The following is a 20,317-nucleotide window of genomic DNA, read 5'->3' on the forward strand; positions in this document are numbered from 1 at the left end:
ATTGAAGTAATCATTGTTGATCAATTTTGAACTTAATATATCGTATAAGATCTGGATTTGACAATTACAGTTTCCATATATAATTTTGTATAGAAGAAATAAGTACTTAATTCTAATTTTGTATCAATACGTCATTATGTCTTACATGCATATTCTGAACGGAACTACAATTATTTATGGTTGGGATATTAATATATGGTGGGATCAGTGAAAATAATTGTATTTTTTTTAATGAATTTCACAAAATTAAATATTCGAAATCTGAACTCGCTTATTATTAAAACGATATTTACTTATACATTATCCTGACGTGAGCTTCATGGTTATATCAAAATAAATATAATAGAGAAAGATTTTCCGGATCTTACTTTAATTGATTTAACTGGCTTTTCACATATTGGAAGAATCATAGGTGGAACTACCAAGAAATTATTTTATTGACACCACAACTTGTTCAAAAAAAGTAATTATATCCAAGCCATAATTAATTTAATAAAACCATTTCCACCACCAATAATTCCTTTTCCAACATTTGTTAACCATTATAAAAAAAAAAAAAATTCTATATCCTGGATTTATGAAATATTTTTTTTATAAACGTATCATTTCTGAAAATAATTAACTTACTTGCTCCTTGTGTATAAGTATATAGATGAAATTCATATACCGAAACAATTGAATATAGTATTTTTGGTTCGAATAAGGTATGACTAGGTACGAAGATTGATTATTTGATGCCAAAAAGAAATAAGGTATGACTAGCAGACTAGGTATGCATCCCACCAAGTGGGCAATTATATTTTATATACAGCTTCAAATAAAGTAGCATTTATCATATGAAAATGATAAATTTTTAACCGTGGAATATATAAATTCATCCATAAATTTTTTTTTTTAACTCTATAGCATTTTTAATTTTTTTTAACTCATCAAACACTTCAACTTATAACATTACATCCATTAAACACTTTAATTTTCAAAATTATTTTATTAAATATTTAAATTTATAAAATTAAATTAATTAAATACTCATTAAAAAGTTAAAATTTATGAAAATGATTGTTCTGAAAGTCATATTAATTATATATCAAGTTGATATTTTGTAAATAAAAGTTAAAAATTCTAAAAATTATTGATATTAGTGTCGAAAATGTGTAATATTACCAAAATTTATAAGTTTAAATGCACGATGAATCATCCGCAAAGTTCAAGGTGCCACAAGGTTAAACTTGTAAAATTCATGAGTGAATTTATGCATTAAGTCAATTTTTAATATCAATTACAGTATGGATCCACCGACACACTAAGGCACTGACTTGTTGCCATTTATAATTTTGTTATTGTTTTTTTTTTTTTATTTGTTGAATGGGAAGATATGAATATCTTCAATTATGCTAATTTATCAAATTATTCACTTTTATAAATTAGGAACATGATAATTAGTTTTTGAAAATAAAAATCTTTATATGCTTAGATACCAATTTATAATTTTTTTAATAAATAATTATGAGTAAATCTTGTTGGTATGATCTGAAAAGCCAAATAGTAAAGTAAAAATCAAGTTATTGTATTAAACAGATGTTGATGTTGACAAAGATCTATGAGTAAATTTCAAAACACTTTTTTGTTTGAGACTAATATGGATTATTATTATTATTATTATTATTATTATTATTATTATTAAGTGGTACACTTGAGAAACCCACCTTCTTCGCTTTTTGCCTTCTTATTTATCCTTAGAAGGTTACAATTCCATTTGTCTTAATAATGGCTAATTACACCTAACTAATTGTTTTTTTGAGGTCTTGTTCTCCTAAATTCTTATCAAATTCTTTAAACAATATTGAAAAATGAAAATCTACATATAATTAAAGTAAAAAAAAATCAATAATATTAATTGGGATGATAAACAACATCGACCTCCATAAGAATAAGAACATAAATTCAATTTTTCAAAAATTTATTTATCGAGAGAGCTAAAAATGCAATATATAAGTTTAATTTTAAAAAACGTATTTGTTGAGAGATCTAAAAACGTTTACATTCTTTATATGACTGACTCGAAGAAAGGTTACATCTTCAGTTTCCTAAAAAAAGAGTCAAGGAGATGTAAGCAAACTTAACTAGAAATAAAGAAACAAATTTTGTGCTTGTAGTGGCATAGTTGCCTTTATTTACACACACTAAGTACAAGTTATGTATGAAATAAGAATGACATGATGAAGCAAGTTGGAAACATAGGATATATATATATATATATATTAGTTACTAATTATTATAATTAAGATTCATGAACAAATCATACTTTGATGTCCAAAACAAATCTTTTAATTACTAGGAATCACATATATTAGAGGAGTTGTTTAAATATGCATATGCAATTTAGTAAAGACAACCATTTAGTTGTTAGCTAGGTGATGTGGTTGGATTTAATTTTATGATTTTTTTTATTTTAATGTATTATTATAATATTCTTTCTATTTCAAATTGTTGTCCTGATTTCTTTTTTAGACATGAATAATATTTAAATTTATTATTTTATCCTAAATATGCTTCTTTATCAATAAATATATTAATCAAACTGCTATGTTTTCATTAATTAAAATTTAATTAATCTTTCAATAAAACTCTTTTTAAATATAATAATTTAAAATTGAAAAGGTCATAATGGTTTTTCTAAATGTAAGAAGACTATAATGGAAAACAACCTATAAAAGTGTTGCAACTTGAAATAATTAATTAACTAAATTTTCCATAAAGGATGATGACTCGTGTTTTTTTTATTCATAACTTTTTCTTTGTCACAATTATTTCTATATTATCTTTATATAATATTTAGATATTGAGGGATGAAATGATAATAAACCCACTTAAAAGAAGAAAAAGAACATCATGAAAATGAAATTTAGGGAGTGGTCTAATCACTAATTAATAAGTCTAATTACCCATTAATTACTATAATTAATACATGGGAAGCTTCATCATCATCATCTCTTTGTCTAAGCATTATATAGTGACAAGGCATGCAAAAAAACACATGACCTAGTTTACTATACCCATTAAGACTTATCAATATGATTAATTTAGTATATTTAATGCTAAAGCTCTCTCTTTTCCCTTTTTATTCTATTATTTTTTTATTTGAAGTTTCATCCATTTCTTCTAAATTGACCGTGACCGTGGGATTGGATGCCTCGAATCTATGTTATCTCTACTTTTGTTTTCTAAAATAATTTATTTCAGTGATTGAAGCGCATGGCACGGTAATTATAGGATTAACTCGTGAAATTGATGTTGTGAGGAAGACTTTTAATATAATTGTTCTTTAATTCAAAAAAATAATAGTTTTTTATTAATTGTTAGACGGAGGTGGAATTGATAATAATAATAAAAAAAGCCACAAAGGAAATTAAATTAAACAAAATTTGAGTTTTTTTTTTTTTTTTTGAACCGAAAAAAAAGTTTAGGAAAGACTTTGTATTTTTCAAAGTTAAAATGGTTGCAATAAGACTTGTGCATGAGTCTTCTTACTTTTGCACTCATATCCCCCACTTAGAAATTGACCCAAAAGCGCACGTGGGGAAACATGAAATGGGATAGCAAAGCGTGTGATGCTCCATCAAATCAATCACATATACGTTCATATCATATGGTAAGACATGGCAAAGAGGGAACATGGAAAGAACGATTTCAAACACGTTTTTCTTTTTATATTCTTCCACTAAATTGATCCCAACCAGTCAAATAAACCATCAATAAGAATCCAAAGCCATGATCTTGATTTTTCTTTTACTATGGTTAAAAACAAAGTAATTAATTTTTACCATACCGTAATTTAATTATATTATCCCTAAATTTTAAATTGCAATTTAAACTCAAGTAAATAAAGAAACCCAAAAAATAATAGAGTCTTTGTGTTTTGATGTTCGGCAAAAAATATAAAGTTAATTAAAATAATAATTTAGGATATAACAATGTTGGATTAGATTAGTAATTTAAAAATAAAAATAAAAGGGATATTGCCAAACATAATTAAAGTCGCTTTTTACATCACACAAGATGCTTCGTGGAATAAGATAATCAGTGAAAAACTAAAGATCTTAATGGGCTTAAAAGTTTAACATGGTTGAAAACTTTCAACCCTCTAAAAGTTTTAATGGGCTTAAAAGCGCAGTTAAATGAAGCCTTATACTTCGGTTAGAGCTCTTGCTGGATTACACAAGCCCATAGTTTTCTAGTTCATTTATTAGAGGAAGGCAAAAAAACCAAAATATGCGGTGAGCGTTGATCGAACACGCGACCTTCAGATCTTCAGTCTGACGCTCTCCCAACTGAGCTATCCCCGCGTCGATGCTTACCATCCAAAACCTTACATAATAACAGACAACAATGAGTTTCTGTCTCCCTCGAACATGGATTCAAACTCGGAGATTTTGGTATGAAGTTTCAGTAAAACACATTTTTCAGTTGCTGATGCTTTGATTACAAGAGACTTGCCTTCTTTTTTGTCTTCAAAGGAATCAATATATAAATCAAAAGGATTCTTGGTTAATGTTGCTGGGGTGATGATTATTAGGTTAGGCACTGTAATATATGAGGTTTTGGCATATTGTGAATTGGAGATTTGCCTCAGAGAATTTATTATAAAAAAAATATGCAAACAAAGGGTTTTGCAGAAGAAAATGAGCTTGGATTTGGAGGAAATGGAGAGCTCTATATAAAAGGATATATTAGGAGGAATAGAAGTTGCTGTTAAGATGATTTCTCATCAAACTGAAAAGGGTATGTATAAGAGAATTCTTGGCTGAAATTTCAAGCTTAGAAAGACTAGAGCATAGAATTATGAGGTTGGGGTAATCATGACCAAGAAAGTTTAGTTTTATCTCATGATCATATATATATGGAGAATAGAAGCTTGGACAAGATAACTTTTAGTTCTAATGAGAGTATTACTTTTCAAGTTGGGGAGAAAGATTCAAGATTTGAAAAGATGTGGCTAATGAGACATTGTATTTTCATGAAGGTTGGGAAGTAATTTGTTACTTGATGAAGACATGAATGCAAGATTAGTGAATTATGGTTTAGCACAACACAAGTTATTGGAAGCCAGCTAATGGAGAAAGGGTAGGTAATTAGTGCTATAAGTGATGGTTTAAAGCAAAGAGATGATTATGCTAATGAGGAAGTGGAGATAGTGCTTAAGTTGGGATTAGTGCGTTTAGATACGACCAGCGATTTTCGGGAGAGTGTCAAGTGTTGTTTTGAATGATAATAGATTTAAGTAATTAACATCTAGCACCAGTGGTCTAGTGGTAGAATAGTACCCTGCCACGGTACAGACCCGGGTTCGATTCCCGGCTGGTGCAATTAACGTTTTTGACATCAGAAAAATAAATCCAATACTTTTCTTTTTCCCTTTGGTTTTGGTTGAGTTACGTGCAATGGTTAAATTAAAGTGAGTACGAAGGCTTCTAAAACTATACATTCACTTATTGCAAACAACATAAAGCTTTAAGTTCCTTACATCTTGAACCCTGAAGTGTTCCTCTTCAATACTGTAATTGCTAACTGTCCAATAAGTTGAATTGAATTTGTTGACTTAAAATGTTTATATAACACTGCTCCAAAGAAAAAAATAAAAAAGAAGATTTGGTTTCATAATCTTCGTTTTAGTTCTTCTATTTTCACGTAGAAATTTAAGAGAAATATACCTTATCTCTTGCATGGACTACCTATGGATACTAGTTACAAAATAATTATTTAAATTAAAAATAAAAAGCACCCTCTATACATTGAACTGTGAGTGATTAGCTACATCCCGATCCTTCACCTTGGACTGATTTATCCACCTGCGTGCTTAGATACATATGTATTGCTCTCTGTTGCTTTTTTTCCATTTTTCGTCTTGTCCAATCGCCTTCGAGCAAATTCTTGAATCTTTTGATCATGTTCTTTGAGCATTTGGTCTACATTGTTTGATGGAACCAGTAATGGACCAGAAAAATAAATCTTGCTTCCCCTTGGTCCGCGACCATGCTGGAGAAAAATATGAATTAACATTTAGGTGAAAGAAATGGATATATATCAAAACATCACTGAAATGCATACAGAGTGGAAATGATTATCAGTAGTTGAGGCTTTGAAACAGAACAAACTCATGTAACTTACCAGATTTGCTTCTCCGGATTTTCCACCATTTGCCTGAGGAGAATCTGCAGGCTTACGCACATAGTGTTTTTGACATTGCTTTGTCGTAGCCTCCAATCGATTTAATGATTCCTGATACCCGCTTACTTGTTTTGCTATTTCTGGCTGTGAAGTACTAGGTTTTCCTTGGCGATCATCGGGTAATGAAGTTCTAGTTGCTACTAAACCAGATATTGTTGACAGGTTGGTTCTAGTTGACACTCCATGAGGATTATCAAGATCCTTTGCACCATCCTTTGTCCAGCCTGTCCCATGTACCAATGGCCCTGAATATGAAACTTTCTTACGCTGATGCTCCAAGAAATCCCTTCTCCCTTCTTTAGCACCTTGAGTTTGTTTAGACGTATCAACCAGAAAGCCAGAAACATTTTGCTCCTTCCGAGAATTGAACATCTCAGGTCTTCTATTTTCGTTCGAAATACGCTTTTCCTGTTTACAAAGAAAAATGTCATTGTGTTGAAAAACTTTTAAGGTGAAAGGGCAAAATAGATATTAACAAGGAAAAAACTCTAATTCTAAGGGAAGAGAGAAAAAAAAATCGCATATTCCTTGTGCATGCAAATCTATAATTTCAATTCAAATTTTTTAAACAAAAATATTGATATTTGGAAGATTCCACAGCAAGTTTAAGTGTTTAACCAGCAATGAGATTCATGGAAAACCAATATAACCCTGTTTGGAGTTACCTGCATAATAGTTGCTAACTTGGGATAGGCATGAGATGCTAGAAAAGCCGCAGATTCTTGTGGGCCATTCCTATTGCTCCTAATTGCTCCTTGCCTGTGAAAATTAATGAAGGTCGTAACACTGTATATAACACTTTCTGAATGCAAGTAAAACACCCTTTGGAACAGCAACTAGAAAAAAGAAGCAACTCAAGAACAAAAAAAAAAAAACAGCAACTTATTTACAAAATAAAAAACATAACCAACCAACCAAAGCATATGATCAAAACCAAAATGTGTTGATGCAGACAAGGAAAACTACCCAAATAAAACAAAAGGGTATTTGACAAAAAACATGAATGCAAAATTTATTTTTCAGCAATTCCTTATTGCCTGCAGAAATACAGATGCAAATTCACTATGCCCCTTCCATGTTTTATCATGCCACAAAACACAACATACTTCCTTCTGGAAGCATATTGTAACTCGCAACTAAAAAAAATATATAAGAAAATGTTGATTGTTAATAAATGACAGCCAACCAAAAAGATGTACCTTCTAGCTTCTTCATCCCGAATTTTAGCATCAATCTCTTTGCTGGGAGGATATTTGGGCAAACTTGAAGGATCACAAGCAAATGGTTTTGATCTGAAGAACTGTTTTTTTTTTTTTTTTTTTTTTTTTTTTTGGAGAGAGAGAGAGAGAGAGAGAGAAAAGGGGGACAAGCGAGGTCAATAATCAAAACAACTAAAAATCAAATCTCCACAGTATGGAGTTATACAAGTAGTTCATTCTAACAACAGAAAGCAAATTAGCATCTATATAGTACTTCTTAAATGATGAGAAATTAAATGATCAAGAATTTTCCAAAAGGACTACAGGGCACAAAACCTCAGAGGTTAAAACTGACAACTAATATTTCAAAGAAAATTATGCAGAATAAGTACATTAACAAGCATAAGGATGTGCGTGCACTACTAATTGTATAAACATGTGCCACTTGAGTAATACAACACAAGTTTAATGAACAGAAACTAAAATGAATGTCAGTTATGTAGGAGTAATGTGATTATCATCAAAATGCACAAACTCATTCTTCAAACTTCATATTACTTATTTAGTAGATTCCAAATAACAAATTGTTTATACCTTGTCCCTGAGAGCAAAAGCTGCAGTTCCACGATTGGCTGGATCCATAGAAAGCAAAGCTTCCATAAGCCCAACAGCAGGAGAAGGTATGTCTTTAAATGTTTCTGCAACACATCGTCTATATGGCCTTTGAGGCTTGATTACAGATGAATGAGGTAACTTTAATTTTCTCCAATAATCATCAGCAGGTGAACCACAGAGCTTAAAAATTTTATGCAATTGTTCAACCTACAGGAAGAGACAATTTAAATTATGATAACATTTTTGCCTAAATTAATACCATTGCATGATACACAACGTGCGCACAGGCTCACAGCCCAAACATTTATACATCTAAGACTCTATACAAAACAATCCATCATTAAACCCTATGTTAACAGGGCCTGAAAACCAGAGCAGAGGCAGATCAGGCTACCATGTGAAACAGATATGGGTTAATTTTCAAACACTTTTGTAGCAACTGCAGTTTGAAAATTCGAATCTCACTGTGGGAATTTCTTATGCTTAAAAATGAAAACAGAAAAGGAAAAAAAAAAGGTAGAGATGATCAAGAACTTATCCCCATCTTCCATCTAAATAATTTTTAGTTATTTGATGATATCTATCATCCATTTCTTTTCTTTGTTTGTTTTTACCTAAGGAAGAAATCTCATTTGCGGTTGTTAGAACTCTCATTGGAACTCATAGCATAGTAGTAACTACATCTGATGGGTAATAAAGAGCATTAGAAATGTACCTCAGTTCTTCCAGGCAAAATAGGTTTGCCAGTGTAAAGTTCCCCAAGTATGCAACCAGTACTCCACAAATCTACAGCAACTCCATAGCGGTTGGATCCAAGTAAAAGTTCTGGAGCTCTATACCATAGGGTCACCACACGGCTTGTCAATTGAGCACTACTTTGAGGATCAAAGAAATTTGCTAAGCCAAAATCCGCAATTTTCAAGATGCCATTGTTATCAATAAGAAGATTAGAACCCTTTATGTCACGATGCAGAACACCATGACTATGGCAATGGTCGAGTCCACTTAAAAGTTGCAGCATGTAGCATTTGATCTGACAGAAAAATCAGCACAACATAAGGATCCAAGACATTGATAGTTTTAACTGAATAAGGATTTCATCCAGAAGTATATCTGATGTACAGAAGATTGAGAGAATCATTGAAAACCATGACAAGAGTACCTGTGGTTCTGTGAACTTGTTCCCAGGAAGTGAGACAAGCCCAGTAAGATCATGTTCCATGTACTCAAAGACAAGGTATAAACTGGAAGAAGTCTGAGATGTTATCAAGCCTTCCAATTTAATTATATTGGGATGATCCAGCCTTCGCAAAATTTGAATTTCTCGGGCCATAAATTTAACACTTTCTGGATCAGTATTATCAAATTGAACCTTTTTAATAGCAACAATTTTATCATAAGTGACATCACGGGCCTTGTAAACATTACTGTAAGTTCCTTGACCAATCTGCAAGAATCAGATGCCCATCAAACAAAACTTAAGAGTAAGGAATAAGGATATTAAAGTAAACAGTAAGCACAGGCACACACGTCAGAAATAATACAAACATTTCCCCAACTCCATATTGTGGAATACAAAGTGTTAGCTAAGACATGACATCCACAGCATGAATTACTTATTAGATTTTGAGCAAGTGTACTCACTTTAGAGTGGCCATGTATCATCAGAAAGCACTATAAGAAAAAAAAATTCAAGTAACAAGGAGGTTCTAAATTAACTTGAGAAAATCCACCTCAAATTCAAAATTGTTGCTATTTTTAGCAATGATTGGTTTTCAACAACAGTCTAGACAGCAGAACGTTTTGGTAACTATGAAAGCATAAAATCATGATTTGCAGAATTGATCATTTATTGAAATAGGCATATTATATAGGCATCAAGCATAGAAAGGAGCATACTCTATCTAACTTCTCAAATGTATTAGCACGCCTTGGCACCCATCCCTTGATAGCTTCTCCTGCTGCTGAGGCAAGCCAAGATGGCCATCCTGCTGCAACCTGCTCTGCTTCCAAACCTTTTGGCACCCTTCCCCAACCCGGATGATTAGAAACCGGAATATCAAACTTTTCTGCCTTCTTTTTTTCAATCTGAGTACGACTTTTAACAGCAACTTCAAAATTTTCTGCTTTTTTTTCCTCGATCTGAACCTCTATTTGCTTTTTGACAATCTGATCATCATACAACCTATTTGAACCATAAGTTTTCTTATCAATTAGCATAACCTTCACATCTCCACTGTCTGATTTAGAGTTTGATCGGACCCCTTCTTCTCTTCTTGATGAATTAACATGAGCAACACGCCTATCTAATGACCCTTTACGTGAAATCCTCTCTTTTGGGGTATCTTTGATACTATCCTTAGAAGAAATGCAACCCATTTTGCTGCGCTAGTAAATAAAACAATTCAAAAAGTATCCTATCTATACAATACTTCCTTTACAATCAAAATTCAACACCAGAAGCTAAAGGAAAACTGAAAACTCAATTAGCACAATTTCTTCTGCTACCTCCATTGACATAAACCATCAAATCATACCAATCAGTTTATAAATACCCAATTAATCAAATAATCCAAATTGAAGACCCTTGAATGAAACTTTTCAAAAATTTGACTATAAGGACTACAAATTCAAAGTCACCGCCCAATAGCCAAGCTTCAATCACTCATAATTAAGCAATTATCAAAATAAAAAAATGGAAAAGACGAAGCAGAAATCAATCGATAGCAAGTACCTTGAAAGCTCTACAGATTGAAATTGAGGAAGAGAGAGATTCAAAGAAAGCCAGGCCTCATTACCAGGAAAGTACGGATATTTTTTGGCTTGGTTAATTGACTGTTCAACGCGTATAACACTAACACAGATTTTATATGTCGGTATATATAATCTGTGCGTATATATATATCTATATATATATATTGTACATAACTGTAAAGACGGCTTTAGCCGGCTGTGCTCAGTCAAAAGAATATCGATCCGCTCAGTTTCTATCTGATCTATTAAAGACGTAGAAAAGAAGAGAGAGCCGAAGCGGTTAGAAGCCGGTTTTGGATTCAAAAGTAAAGTTAGTCAAGTTCTTGTTTGTTTGGTATTTTGAATCCTCCTTTTGACGGATTATGATCTTGACACGTACTAGCTACTATGCTGTTTTTCCTTTTATTTTTCTAATTTTAATAAATATTTAAAATTTTTAAAATAAATTTTATTGCCAAGACTTGTAAATTAACTTTTTTTAGAAGATAAATTAACTATTGTTTTCAATACAATATTAAAAATTATTAAGAGCATGTATTATTCAATTATAACAGAAAAATTGAATAAAAAATTGATGCAATTTACTTAGAATTCAGCTGTTATCATTGTCATATAATGGAAAATTTAATTAAAACTGATGTAATTCAATTATTTCGAATACTCTAAAAATGGTAAATGAATTAATTAAAATAATCAAATTTTATTAATTTATTTATCGATATAATTTGTATTAGTAATATTTTAATGTGCTTGTATAGTTTTAAATTGTGTTTTAATGGTATCAAAATTGTATTATTATTAATAATATATAACAAATTAATTAATAATATTTAAATTATAAATTATGATTATTAGATTTATTCGATTATAATCATAATATTTAACATGGGTTATGTTCAATTTTTCTGCTAAATGTTAAAAAATTTAAATTATTATTAAAAATAAAATTTGCAATTAACCGAATGTTAAATTTTTCCCATTTTTCCTCAACTTTGTCTCTTTTTTTAAATCTGTTTTACATTTTTTGGAAAGCCAAACAGAACTTATGAAAGTTTCAATTGAGGCTATAGGCCCCACCAAGAAACAGTCAATACTGTGGGAGTGACTTGTGCTGGTTAGTAGTAGAAAACGGTCAATAGAGAGGGTAAAAAGAACATTCTAATTAGAATTTATATGTATTTTAGATTTAGATTTTTCACCCTTCTAATATTCTAATTTTATATTTAAATCTACTTTTAGAGTAGTTTTGCTATATATTTATTTTGGGAGGATCATAAAGCAATTTTTTTTTTTTCTTGTGTAATAATTTTTAATTCTTTATTATTCGTTTCTCAAAAAATATTTATGAGCAAATCCAGAGAGCAATAAAAATGACAAGAGATGATACAAATATAATGGTCAAGAGTCAGAAACATCAAGTTTGGAAACTTATTTATTTATTGATAATTTAACATAATCATAAAAATAATTACTCCCTTCATACTATAAAAATAAATTTCTTACCATCAAAATAAATTTAGTTTGATTTTTATATAAATTAAAATAATTTAGTTAACACGATTAAACTATAATTTTTTTAGTCTTCTCTTAATATATTTTATGTTAATATTAAAATACCTATATTACTATATTAAAATTAAAAATTATTTATCTATTTAATTGGGTTGGTGGAAAGTTAAAGTTAGGGCTTTATTATTTTCATAAATCATCATCATCAACTTGGTCGTGATCATCCATTAACATTTACAGGTTGTGAGGCAAAATAAATTAACCATACAATGTGATTTTTATTTATTTCATCAATTTATTTTTTAATATATGATTGTTTTTAAATGATAATATACGATCTTATAGTGCACACAACCACGATATGGTAATGAGTTAACATATAACGTTATTTGCACCTATTGAAAACGGTTACTGGTAGATATAGTAACAAAGTTATTAGAGATACAGTAACGAGTGGCTATATAGAGATTATAGTAACGAGTGGCTAATAAAGATTAGCGAATGAATGTTGCGTTTGATAAAATTTTAATAGCAGTTACCGTTTCATATCTAAAAAATTAGTTGGCAAACGTTACGTATTATTTAGAAAGGTAAAATTTACCAACATATCAACACAATTTCTTAAGATTGAATCATTATTAAATTTACATTTACATATTTACTTTTCACCTTTTTTGTATACCTAAAGTTGTCTTTTATTATCACTTTCAACTTAAGAATTCATAATTGATTCCACTACCAATTTGTAATTAGGACAAGACTATAGTGCAGAATTTAAAGTTTCTGTATTGATAAAGAATTATTTTTTAATCCTTAGATTTAAATGTTTTAATATAAGCCATTAGATTTAAATTTAACTAAAGAACTTATTATCTATAAAGCAAGTAGTATTATCTTGTATTGGTCTTAGTTAATTTAAATTTAGTAAAATATTTTAAAAAAATTTATAGTATCTGATTCTTTTTTTTTAAGGTATATATTATTATTTATTTGTAAATTTAAAAATACTCTTCTTAACACAAACATAAAAAATAAAAACATAAAAAGATTAAAAAAAATCTCAAATTAGTTATGGAATGATGAAAAATACAACTTTTTAATGCGTATTTTGAATTAATCTAATTTTTGTGCTTAATCTTTTATTTATAATTATTTAACCAAAAGTTTGATATTATATATAGTTTACTTAATCATTATTTATTATATAATGTCTAATTATGTAACTCAAGACATTTTAATATTTTGTACTTCTAATTTGTAGTTTAATTAAACTCATCCTAAATTCATTTATATTTTTTTAAAATAACCCATATTATATATTTAGATAAAATATTCATTTGATTTTTTGTTTAATTGTATATAAGTAATCTTTGAATTGATTAAATTTTAATGTTAACTTAAATTAATCCTATCTATTCTAGATTCTTTTCAATAATTTTTATATTATATACTTATAGAAACTTTTAAATAAAATTTATTTAATTTCGAATATTTTGAAATTAATTTAGAGATTATATTATATTATTTGAAAGTCTATATATTATAAATTTTAAAATATAGGATTTATACATTGGAATTTATCCCTTCTTTTTAATATATTTTTACAAATTTTCTAAATGAAATATTGACATCGCATATATATATATTATAATTACCTTTATTATTTAAATTATAAATTTTAAAATTTTGGGTCATTTATACTTGAAGTTTAAAGTAAAATTTTTTTATTCCATAATACAATTTAATCTCTTACCACAACATGATATTACAAATAATATGTATATATAATTAAAAAAACTAAGAAACCGGTAATCATAACGGGCTATAGGAGGTATATATGTACACGTGTCATGATATTGAAATTCTCTACCAGTACATAAATTTTTTATTCTGTATTATAGTAAAAACCTTGTAATTATAGCACAATATTTTTTTGTTGGAGACATTATATCGTGGAGACAAAAGAAGGGTTCCTAAAGTAGTTGGAAAAAAAAAAAAAAAACATCTTTTTATACAATATACAATGGCTGAATTCTAAAATCAAATAGTTTGATAATCAAAATTTCTAACATTAATATTTGAGTCTAAACCCTAAAATCAACATAAAATAAGTTAAAATATGTAATTTCAATAAAAATATTTTAATTTATAAAAAATAGTAAGATACTAAAATTTATAAAGTTTAAGAATCAAAATAATTACTCGTGTCTTCTAAAAAAAAATTATGTGTGATGTTTGGCCGAGATTAGGCATGAGCACGGTTTGATTTTAAATTGAAACTGAATCAAAATTGACATTAAACAATAGTCAATGATTCTTGGTTTCAAATTATAATCGAATCATGTACTTAAGATATCGTTTCGATTCTTCATTTTTTTAAAAATTAAAATCGGTAGTTCGAGTTTAAAACTGTGGAAAATAGGTTTTTAAAGAAATTTTTATTTTATTTCTTATTTTATCATAATTTTTTATAATTAACTTCGAGAATTTTATTAAATTGGTTTAGTTTTCTCAAATAGTAATATTTATTATTATTATTATTATTATTATTCAAGATTAAAACCTGAAAAAGAATTTTAAAATTTTGAAATTTCAGTTTAAACTGAAACAAAATCGAAATTTACGGTCCCAAAACTATCCTGAAAACTGCCATTGATTTTGATTTATTTATTTTTATAATAGAAACCGAGGATTTTGAAACCTAATCAACGGTTCTAAAGCTATGAATATACGGATATAGTTAAGTTTATACTTAAACAAAAAATCTATTTTTTAATTAATTCATAATTCAATAATTATTTCCAGCACCAATAAGCGGACAAAACCAAAGAGTATCGCGCCAAACCCAACTGCCATAGCACACATCTCAATAACCCCGCCAATTTGTCCTCACGGTTCATTCGCTGATCATCTCAGTTTCCAGATCAGATTTGCTATACACCCACATTGGAACTCTCAATCCCGTAGCAAATCTCAATGCTAGAAATGGCACTATAAAGCCATCCAATTTTGTAGCCTTAAACAGCGGTTTTGTTAACAGTTCATGAAAAGGGTTTGTTCCTCTTCTTCATTAATTATCACTTCTTATCTGGGTTTCCGCTAATCCTATTATCACAACTTGACTCACATTCATAAGATATAGTGTTTATTTAATCTGTTCGCCACGAAATTTCATCTGTGTATTTGAGTTTCTTAGGTGTATTGTTGGTGGGCTGATCTATTTTTCAATATCTTGCCGTTGATCTACTTGATTTTCAAATTAATTGAGTTCAAGGATTTAATTCTTCATGGATTTTCTGGGTGTTTGCAGTTTTGGGTAATAGTGTATTTGTACACTGGATAATTAGGAACAGATAGCTGAGCTAGGGCTTGCCCATCTCTTTTATTGATGGCGTCTTCTATGTTTTCTATGATCTGCATTTTGCATTCGACAGTGGCAATGACTTGTGGATCTTCAATTATGTTTTATCCCAAAGAAATTTCTGTTCTCGGTCATGGTCTAGAAACAGCTCAACAGCTTTTAGGTTCAACCCCGCATGATCAATTATTGATCCAAATCTCCAATTCCTTTGCTGGTTTGCTTTTATTTGTAATTGGGTTTTTAGTGTTCATGGTGGCATTTGTGAAGGACACAAAATTTCAAAGCTTTTTTGCTAAAGGGTGTGTGCTTCTCCACGTGACAATGGCTCTTTGGAGGTTTTACTTCGAGAGAAGGCTTGAGGATTTGGCTTGGCATTGGCCAAAGCAAGTAACTGGAGATCTTTTGCTTGCTCTTTCTTGGGTGTTCTTTCTTGTGTACTCCTGGAGGGAAAAGTATGACTGACGCAAATATTGGATTTTGCTACAATTTGGGTGCTTGCATTGTTTAATGGAGTTAAATTGATGAAGAATTTGCTCATTCTCTTGTGGGAAAATTTTGCTGATTATTAGTAAATAGTAACGGTGATTTTGCTCTTGGTTTGTACCCCTGCTCTGGATCTTGACTGTTGAGCAACTCTTGGGATTTCCTGTTCATAGTTGTCTGAAAACATTATAGAAGAGTACAATTTAGTTTATGATGGATGTTTGTACTTGATAGCTAAAAGAGAGCTAGAGATCACATGAGCCTTAGAATTACATTGCTAACTTGAAAATTTATAGAAATTTATGAATTTGGTATAATGGGATTCACTTACCCAATTTTTAATCCAAGATTTGGATGTTTGGACAGTGCTTTGTCTCTTTCTGATTGAATGTTGCAAAGTGCTTTTAATTGTTGCTAATATGATGATATTTTTGGCATTGTCATATTGGAGTTGTTTTGTCTTTTGAAGATTCAGTACTCGGCATTAATGTTTTAGTAAAACACTATTTCGGTATTCGAAGTTTATTGCCTGACTATTCCGGAAGGCTTTATGGATGCCTTACTTTCATGCCCACTAAAACACTTCCAAGAAACCAAACATTGCACTTTGTTCTCATTTGTATATAGGGTTCTACTGTGGCAACTCTCTTTTTCCCATTTGGCTAGAATGCCAAATAAAGAATAGTAAACCGGAAAAGTAGTTAGGTTGCCATGAAACTTTGAAGATTCTGCTAGGTGTAAAGTTAGAGCTTGGCAACTCTATCAAGCAAGAAAGCCTGGCCTTCTAAAGGTTATGCAAAAGAGGTAAAGAATTGTCCTTCAAATGCCCAAATGAGACTTTCGGTCCATAACTCCAAATACTAACGCATGCTTAAAGCCCAAATATCTACCTGCCAAGCTGGTCACTGTGAGCTCTATCAATCCAAGAAAGAGAGCCCCCTGTCACTCGCATCTACAGCACGTGTTGTACATACTCCTCACTTGACAATAACAACGTCAAATGATGTCTGCACGCGCTTCAACTACAAGTGCTTTCGAACCCAAGCAATAATAATAATTCTGTCACCTTCCCTTTACATTTTCTCATCTCAGGACACAAAGATAGAGTCTTCGAATCCAAAAATTTACCATAACAAACCAAAACCCAGACCAATAAAAAAGGAAAAAGAGAAAATTTTGAAGACAAATCCAAGGTTGAAGAGCGAAAAATCAAAGCTTTTGTTTGCAAGGGTAATATATGCAGGATGGAAAATCAAGAAGAAGAAGAAGAAGCAGAAGCTATACCTGCACAAACTGCGTCGCCAAGGCCATCATCGACGACATTCAATTTATTTCTGACAATTATGAGCAAAAGAAGAACATGGGTATGTTTTTTTGTGCTTGTATATGCAATCCTTTTATCATCTTCATGGAATTTACTCAAATATATACTTTCTTGGTATAAAGAACAAGCCCAAGTCACTTCTGCCTCTTCTGGTTGGCCTGCTTTGTATGCATCAGTGCTTTTAGGGGCAGTTTTTGGTCTGCTTTCAATGATCGCAGCTCTTGCTGTGGCTGTGCCAGCCACTTTGGTTATATGGATTACAATTGTTGTGTTATTGGCTTTCTTTGGCAAGCCAAGAAGGACTTTGGTGATAGAGGGAAGGAAGATTACAAGAGAAATTGTTGGGTTTGTTTTCAAGATTTTATTGAAAGAAGGAAATTTTGTGGCTGCTGTTTGTGCTATTCTCGGCTACTTTGCTCTTGTTAGAAGGAATTATGAAGATGATTGAAGGGTTGTCTTGTTTAAACTAGTTGGGAAGTTTTCTTTTAGGGCAGATTTTGGGGAAATTTAATTTGCCCTCGAAAGTGTTTGATAATTTTCTTTTTTGGTTATGGGGCTTAGAATTAGAGATAAGAATTTGGGTTGGGAAAGCTAAAAGATATCTGTAACAGTAGTATTTCTTGTTTTCTAATTCTACTGTAAACTGCTATTTCTATTAATTTTATGGTTGTCTTTTTCTTTTTCCTCCTTATTTCTATCTTTTGTTGAGTATGGGACCTGGATGAGAAAAAAACAAAAATGAGAGGAAAAAGTTCTATCATTTAAATCATAAATTCCATTTATTGACATATTTCTGAAACTTCCATTTCATATATAACCAAATTCATGTTTCTTGCACTATCTACAACTGCAAGTGTTGCTTAGTTTTCTACCTAACTTTTCTGGATCTTGTGATACAAGTTGTCAGGACTATATACAAGTCTTTGCTTATACTATATGTCAAGCTACAGGAGTGAACATATAGGAAATAGAAGTGGTCATCAATGGGGGAGTCAATAGATTTTTCTTTCAATCCATCCTATCTGTAACTTTTTTTTTTTTCAGGTCCATGGCTCTGACTCGCAAACAGTTAGCAATTTGCAAGAATTGAAAGTCAACTATTATCCATAGGATAAAGGAGCTACAGCTTCTGAGAGTTTAGAAAATCTCTGGTGAAAATTAGAACTGGGAAGCCTATGCTCTTATTTTTCAGTTGGGAAAACAAGAAAATGCAGTCGGTTTAATGGATTCCCTTTGTGGAATCCTGTCGATGGTTTCAAGGTGGAATTTCCAATCCACTGATTTGCATGTGTCAAAGAAAAATTATAAGTTAGACTAGAAATAACATTGTTTCGAAAAGACAAAAGGGGAGAGATTATCTAAGGAAATCCAGAACTGCTTCATCAAAAGATGGTGCAATAAATATTACAAGTCTTGTGGTAGGTAAGTGATCACCCTTTGCCCCATTGAAGTCCAGTCTCATATAATAATGAGAAGTATGGTTTTCATGATATTGGGCCAGAGGCCCATAGACCTGACTGTTTGTAACCCTCTATTTTAGCCCTTTTCAGAAGCTCATCCAATGAATTAGCAGTGCAATGTCATTACTTGCAGCAAAAGTTAACCTCGGTAAATTTTTTCTAACCTTCATAAGGATACAAAGTCCCATGATGTATAGCTCACTCAATAATTTTGCCCAAATTAATATTAACTATTAACCGTACCGAAGTTAAAGAAAAAATGAAAATATAATTGTTAAAGAAAAAATGAAAATATAATTAATCGATAGAATTTAATCTATATTTATAACTAATTGATTTTAATTGAAATAGAAATTAACTGAAATTACTAATTCCTGTTTAATCAAAATAAAAATTGAAATATTTTTAATTTTAATTTTATCATCACTCCGCCGGGATAGTGATTTAATTATTTAGGCCAAAGACAAAGATTGAGGCCCATCTACATTTCCCTATCGTCCTTCTTCCAATTCCCTTTGTCCTTCTTTCCATTCCCTTTTTCAGTATGCGTCCTTCCCTTTCACTCTTAGTTTGCTTTTCCCTTTCCCTTTTTTTTTTTTTTTGGTTCAACTTATCAGATTAAGCTTGGACTTGCAAAATGGCGGCAAGAAGTTCATCGGAATGGTTTTTCTTCTCCTATTTTGCCATTAATTGGTAGTATACATTTTGCTACTGAGTTGGATTTCTCATATGGTCCAAAATGAAATGTAACACTATAACTGTCTGTTTATTGGATAATCATAAAGAACAAGAACACTAGAGGTTATCAGCATAAATGAAATTTCATTAAATTTTATAGTATTGATTTACAAATCCATATAATGCATGTCTGTCATAAAATAGTTATTCTTGAAACAAACCCTGTCAAATTAGTAAAATTTGAAAATGAACTTGAAATTACTATGACTGTAATTAGTTGACTTTGCAAATGATTCCATGCTTAGTAGTCAGATATCAGACATTAGAATTCATCTATGAAATGAAATGAATTTCTTATCGAGTTGATCCAAACACTACTGGTAGTTTGCTTAGTAGTTAGATATCAAACATTAGAATTCATCTACAAAATGAAATGAATTATTTATTCAGTTGATCCGAACACTGCTGATAGTATGCTTACTAGTCCAAATTTGTGAATCACTTTTATTCATTTTTGATATCCAGTGTGGTTTCATGAGATAACAAAAAGTAAATCAACTCGAGGAAGAGTTCCTTTTTGGGCTTGAATTAAATTAAAATTGAAAATTTTTAATTTAATTGTCTACGTATCCTCTTGGAAATTAGAGAAAATCAAATTTCACATAGTTCTTTTTTTTTTATTATAATGGAAAATAATCTCCCAATT

General features: G+C 30.4%; 3 protein-coding genes and 2 non-coding genes across 5 annotated transcripts; 3 read left to right on the plus strand and 2 right to left on the minus strand.

The window, feature by feature from the left end:
- Positions 1-4,273: 4,273 nt before the first annotated feature.
- Positions 4,274-4,346, minus strand: TRNAF-GAA (transfer RNA phenylalanine (anticodon GAA)). The gene has a single exon. It is a non-coding gene; the product is annotated as a tRNA-Phe (tRNA).
- Positions 4,347-5,295: 949 nt separating this feature from the next.
- TRNAG-GCC (transfer RNA glycine (anticodon GCC)) lies at positions 5,296-5,366 on the plus strand. Its single transcript has one exon. It is a non-coding gene; the product is annotated as a tRNA-Gly (tRNA).
- A 195-nt stretch (positions 5,367-5,561) lies between these two features.
- Positions 5,562-11,034, minus strand: LOC105646927 (Protein kinase superfamily protein). Its single transcript, XM_020684449.3, has 9 exons — positions 10,777-11,034; positions 9,942-10,425; positions 9,205-9,489; positions 8,758-9,075; positions 8,022-8,249; positions 7,428-7,528; positions 6,894-6,987; positions 6,169-6,636; positions 5,562-6,036 (listed from the first exon to the last, which is right to left on the minus strand). Exons 2-9 carry the CDS (start codon positions 10,419-10,421, stop codon positions 5,842-5,844), a joined length of 2,169 nt encoding a protein of 722 aa, XP_020540108.1. The 5' UTR covers positions 10,422-10,425; positions 10,777-11,034; the 3' UTR covers positions 5,562-5,841.
- A 4,057-nt stretch (positions 11,035-15,091) lies between these two features.
- Positions 15,092-16,496, plus strand: LOC119369042 (uncharacterized). The gene has a single exon (XM_037635481.2). It carries the CDS (start codon positions 15,694-15,696, stop codon positions 16,126-16,128), a length of 435 nt encoding a protein of 144 aa, XP_037491409.1. The 5' UTR covers positions 15,092-15,693; the 3' UTR covers positions 16,129-16,496.
- A 192-nt stretch (positions 16,497-16,688) lies between these two features.
- LOC105646929 (uncharacterized) lies at positions 16,689-18,164 on the plus strand. Its single transcript, XM_020684461.3, has 2 exons — positions 16,689-17,513; positions 17,596-18,164. The coding sequence occupies exons 1-2, from the start codon at positions 17,387-17,389 to the stop codon at positions 17,919-17,921; spliced, it is 453 nt and encodes a 150-aa protein (XP_020540120.2). The 5' UTR covers positions 16,689-17,386; the 3' UTR covers positions 17,922-18,164.
- Positions 18,165-20,317: the final 2,153 nt, after the last annotated feature.

This window comes from Jatropha curcas, chromosome 3, assembly GCF_041381405.1.
Source record: "Jatropha curcas cultivar XTBG-Jc1 chromosome 3, XTBG_Jcur_1.0, whole genome shotgun sequence".
Classification (NCBI taxonomy): Eukaryota; Viridiplantae; Streptophyta; class Magnoliopsida; order Malpighiales; family Euphorbiaceae; genus Jatropha; species Jatropha curcas.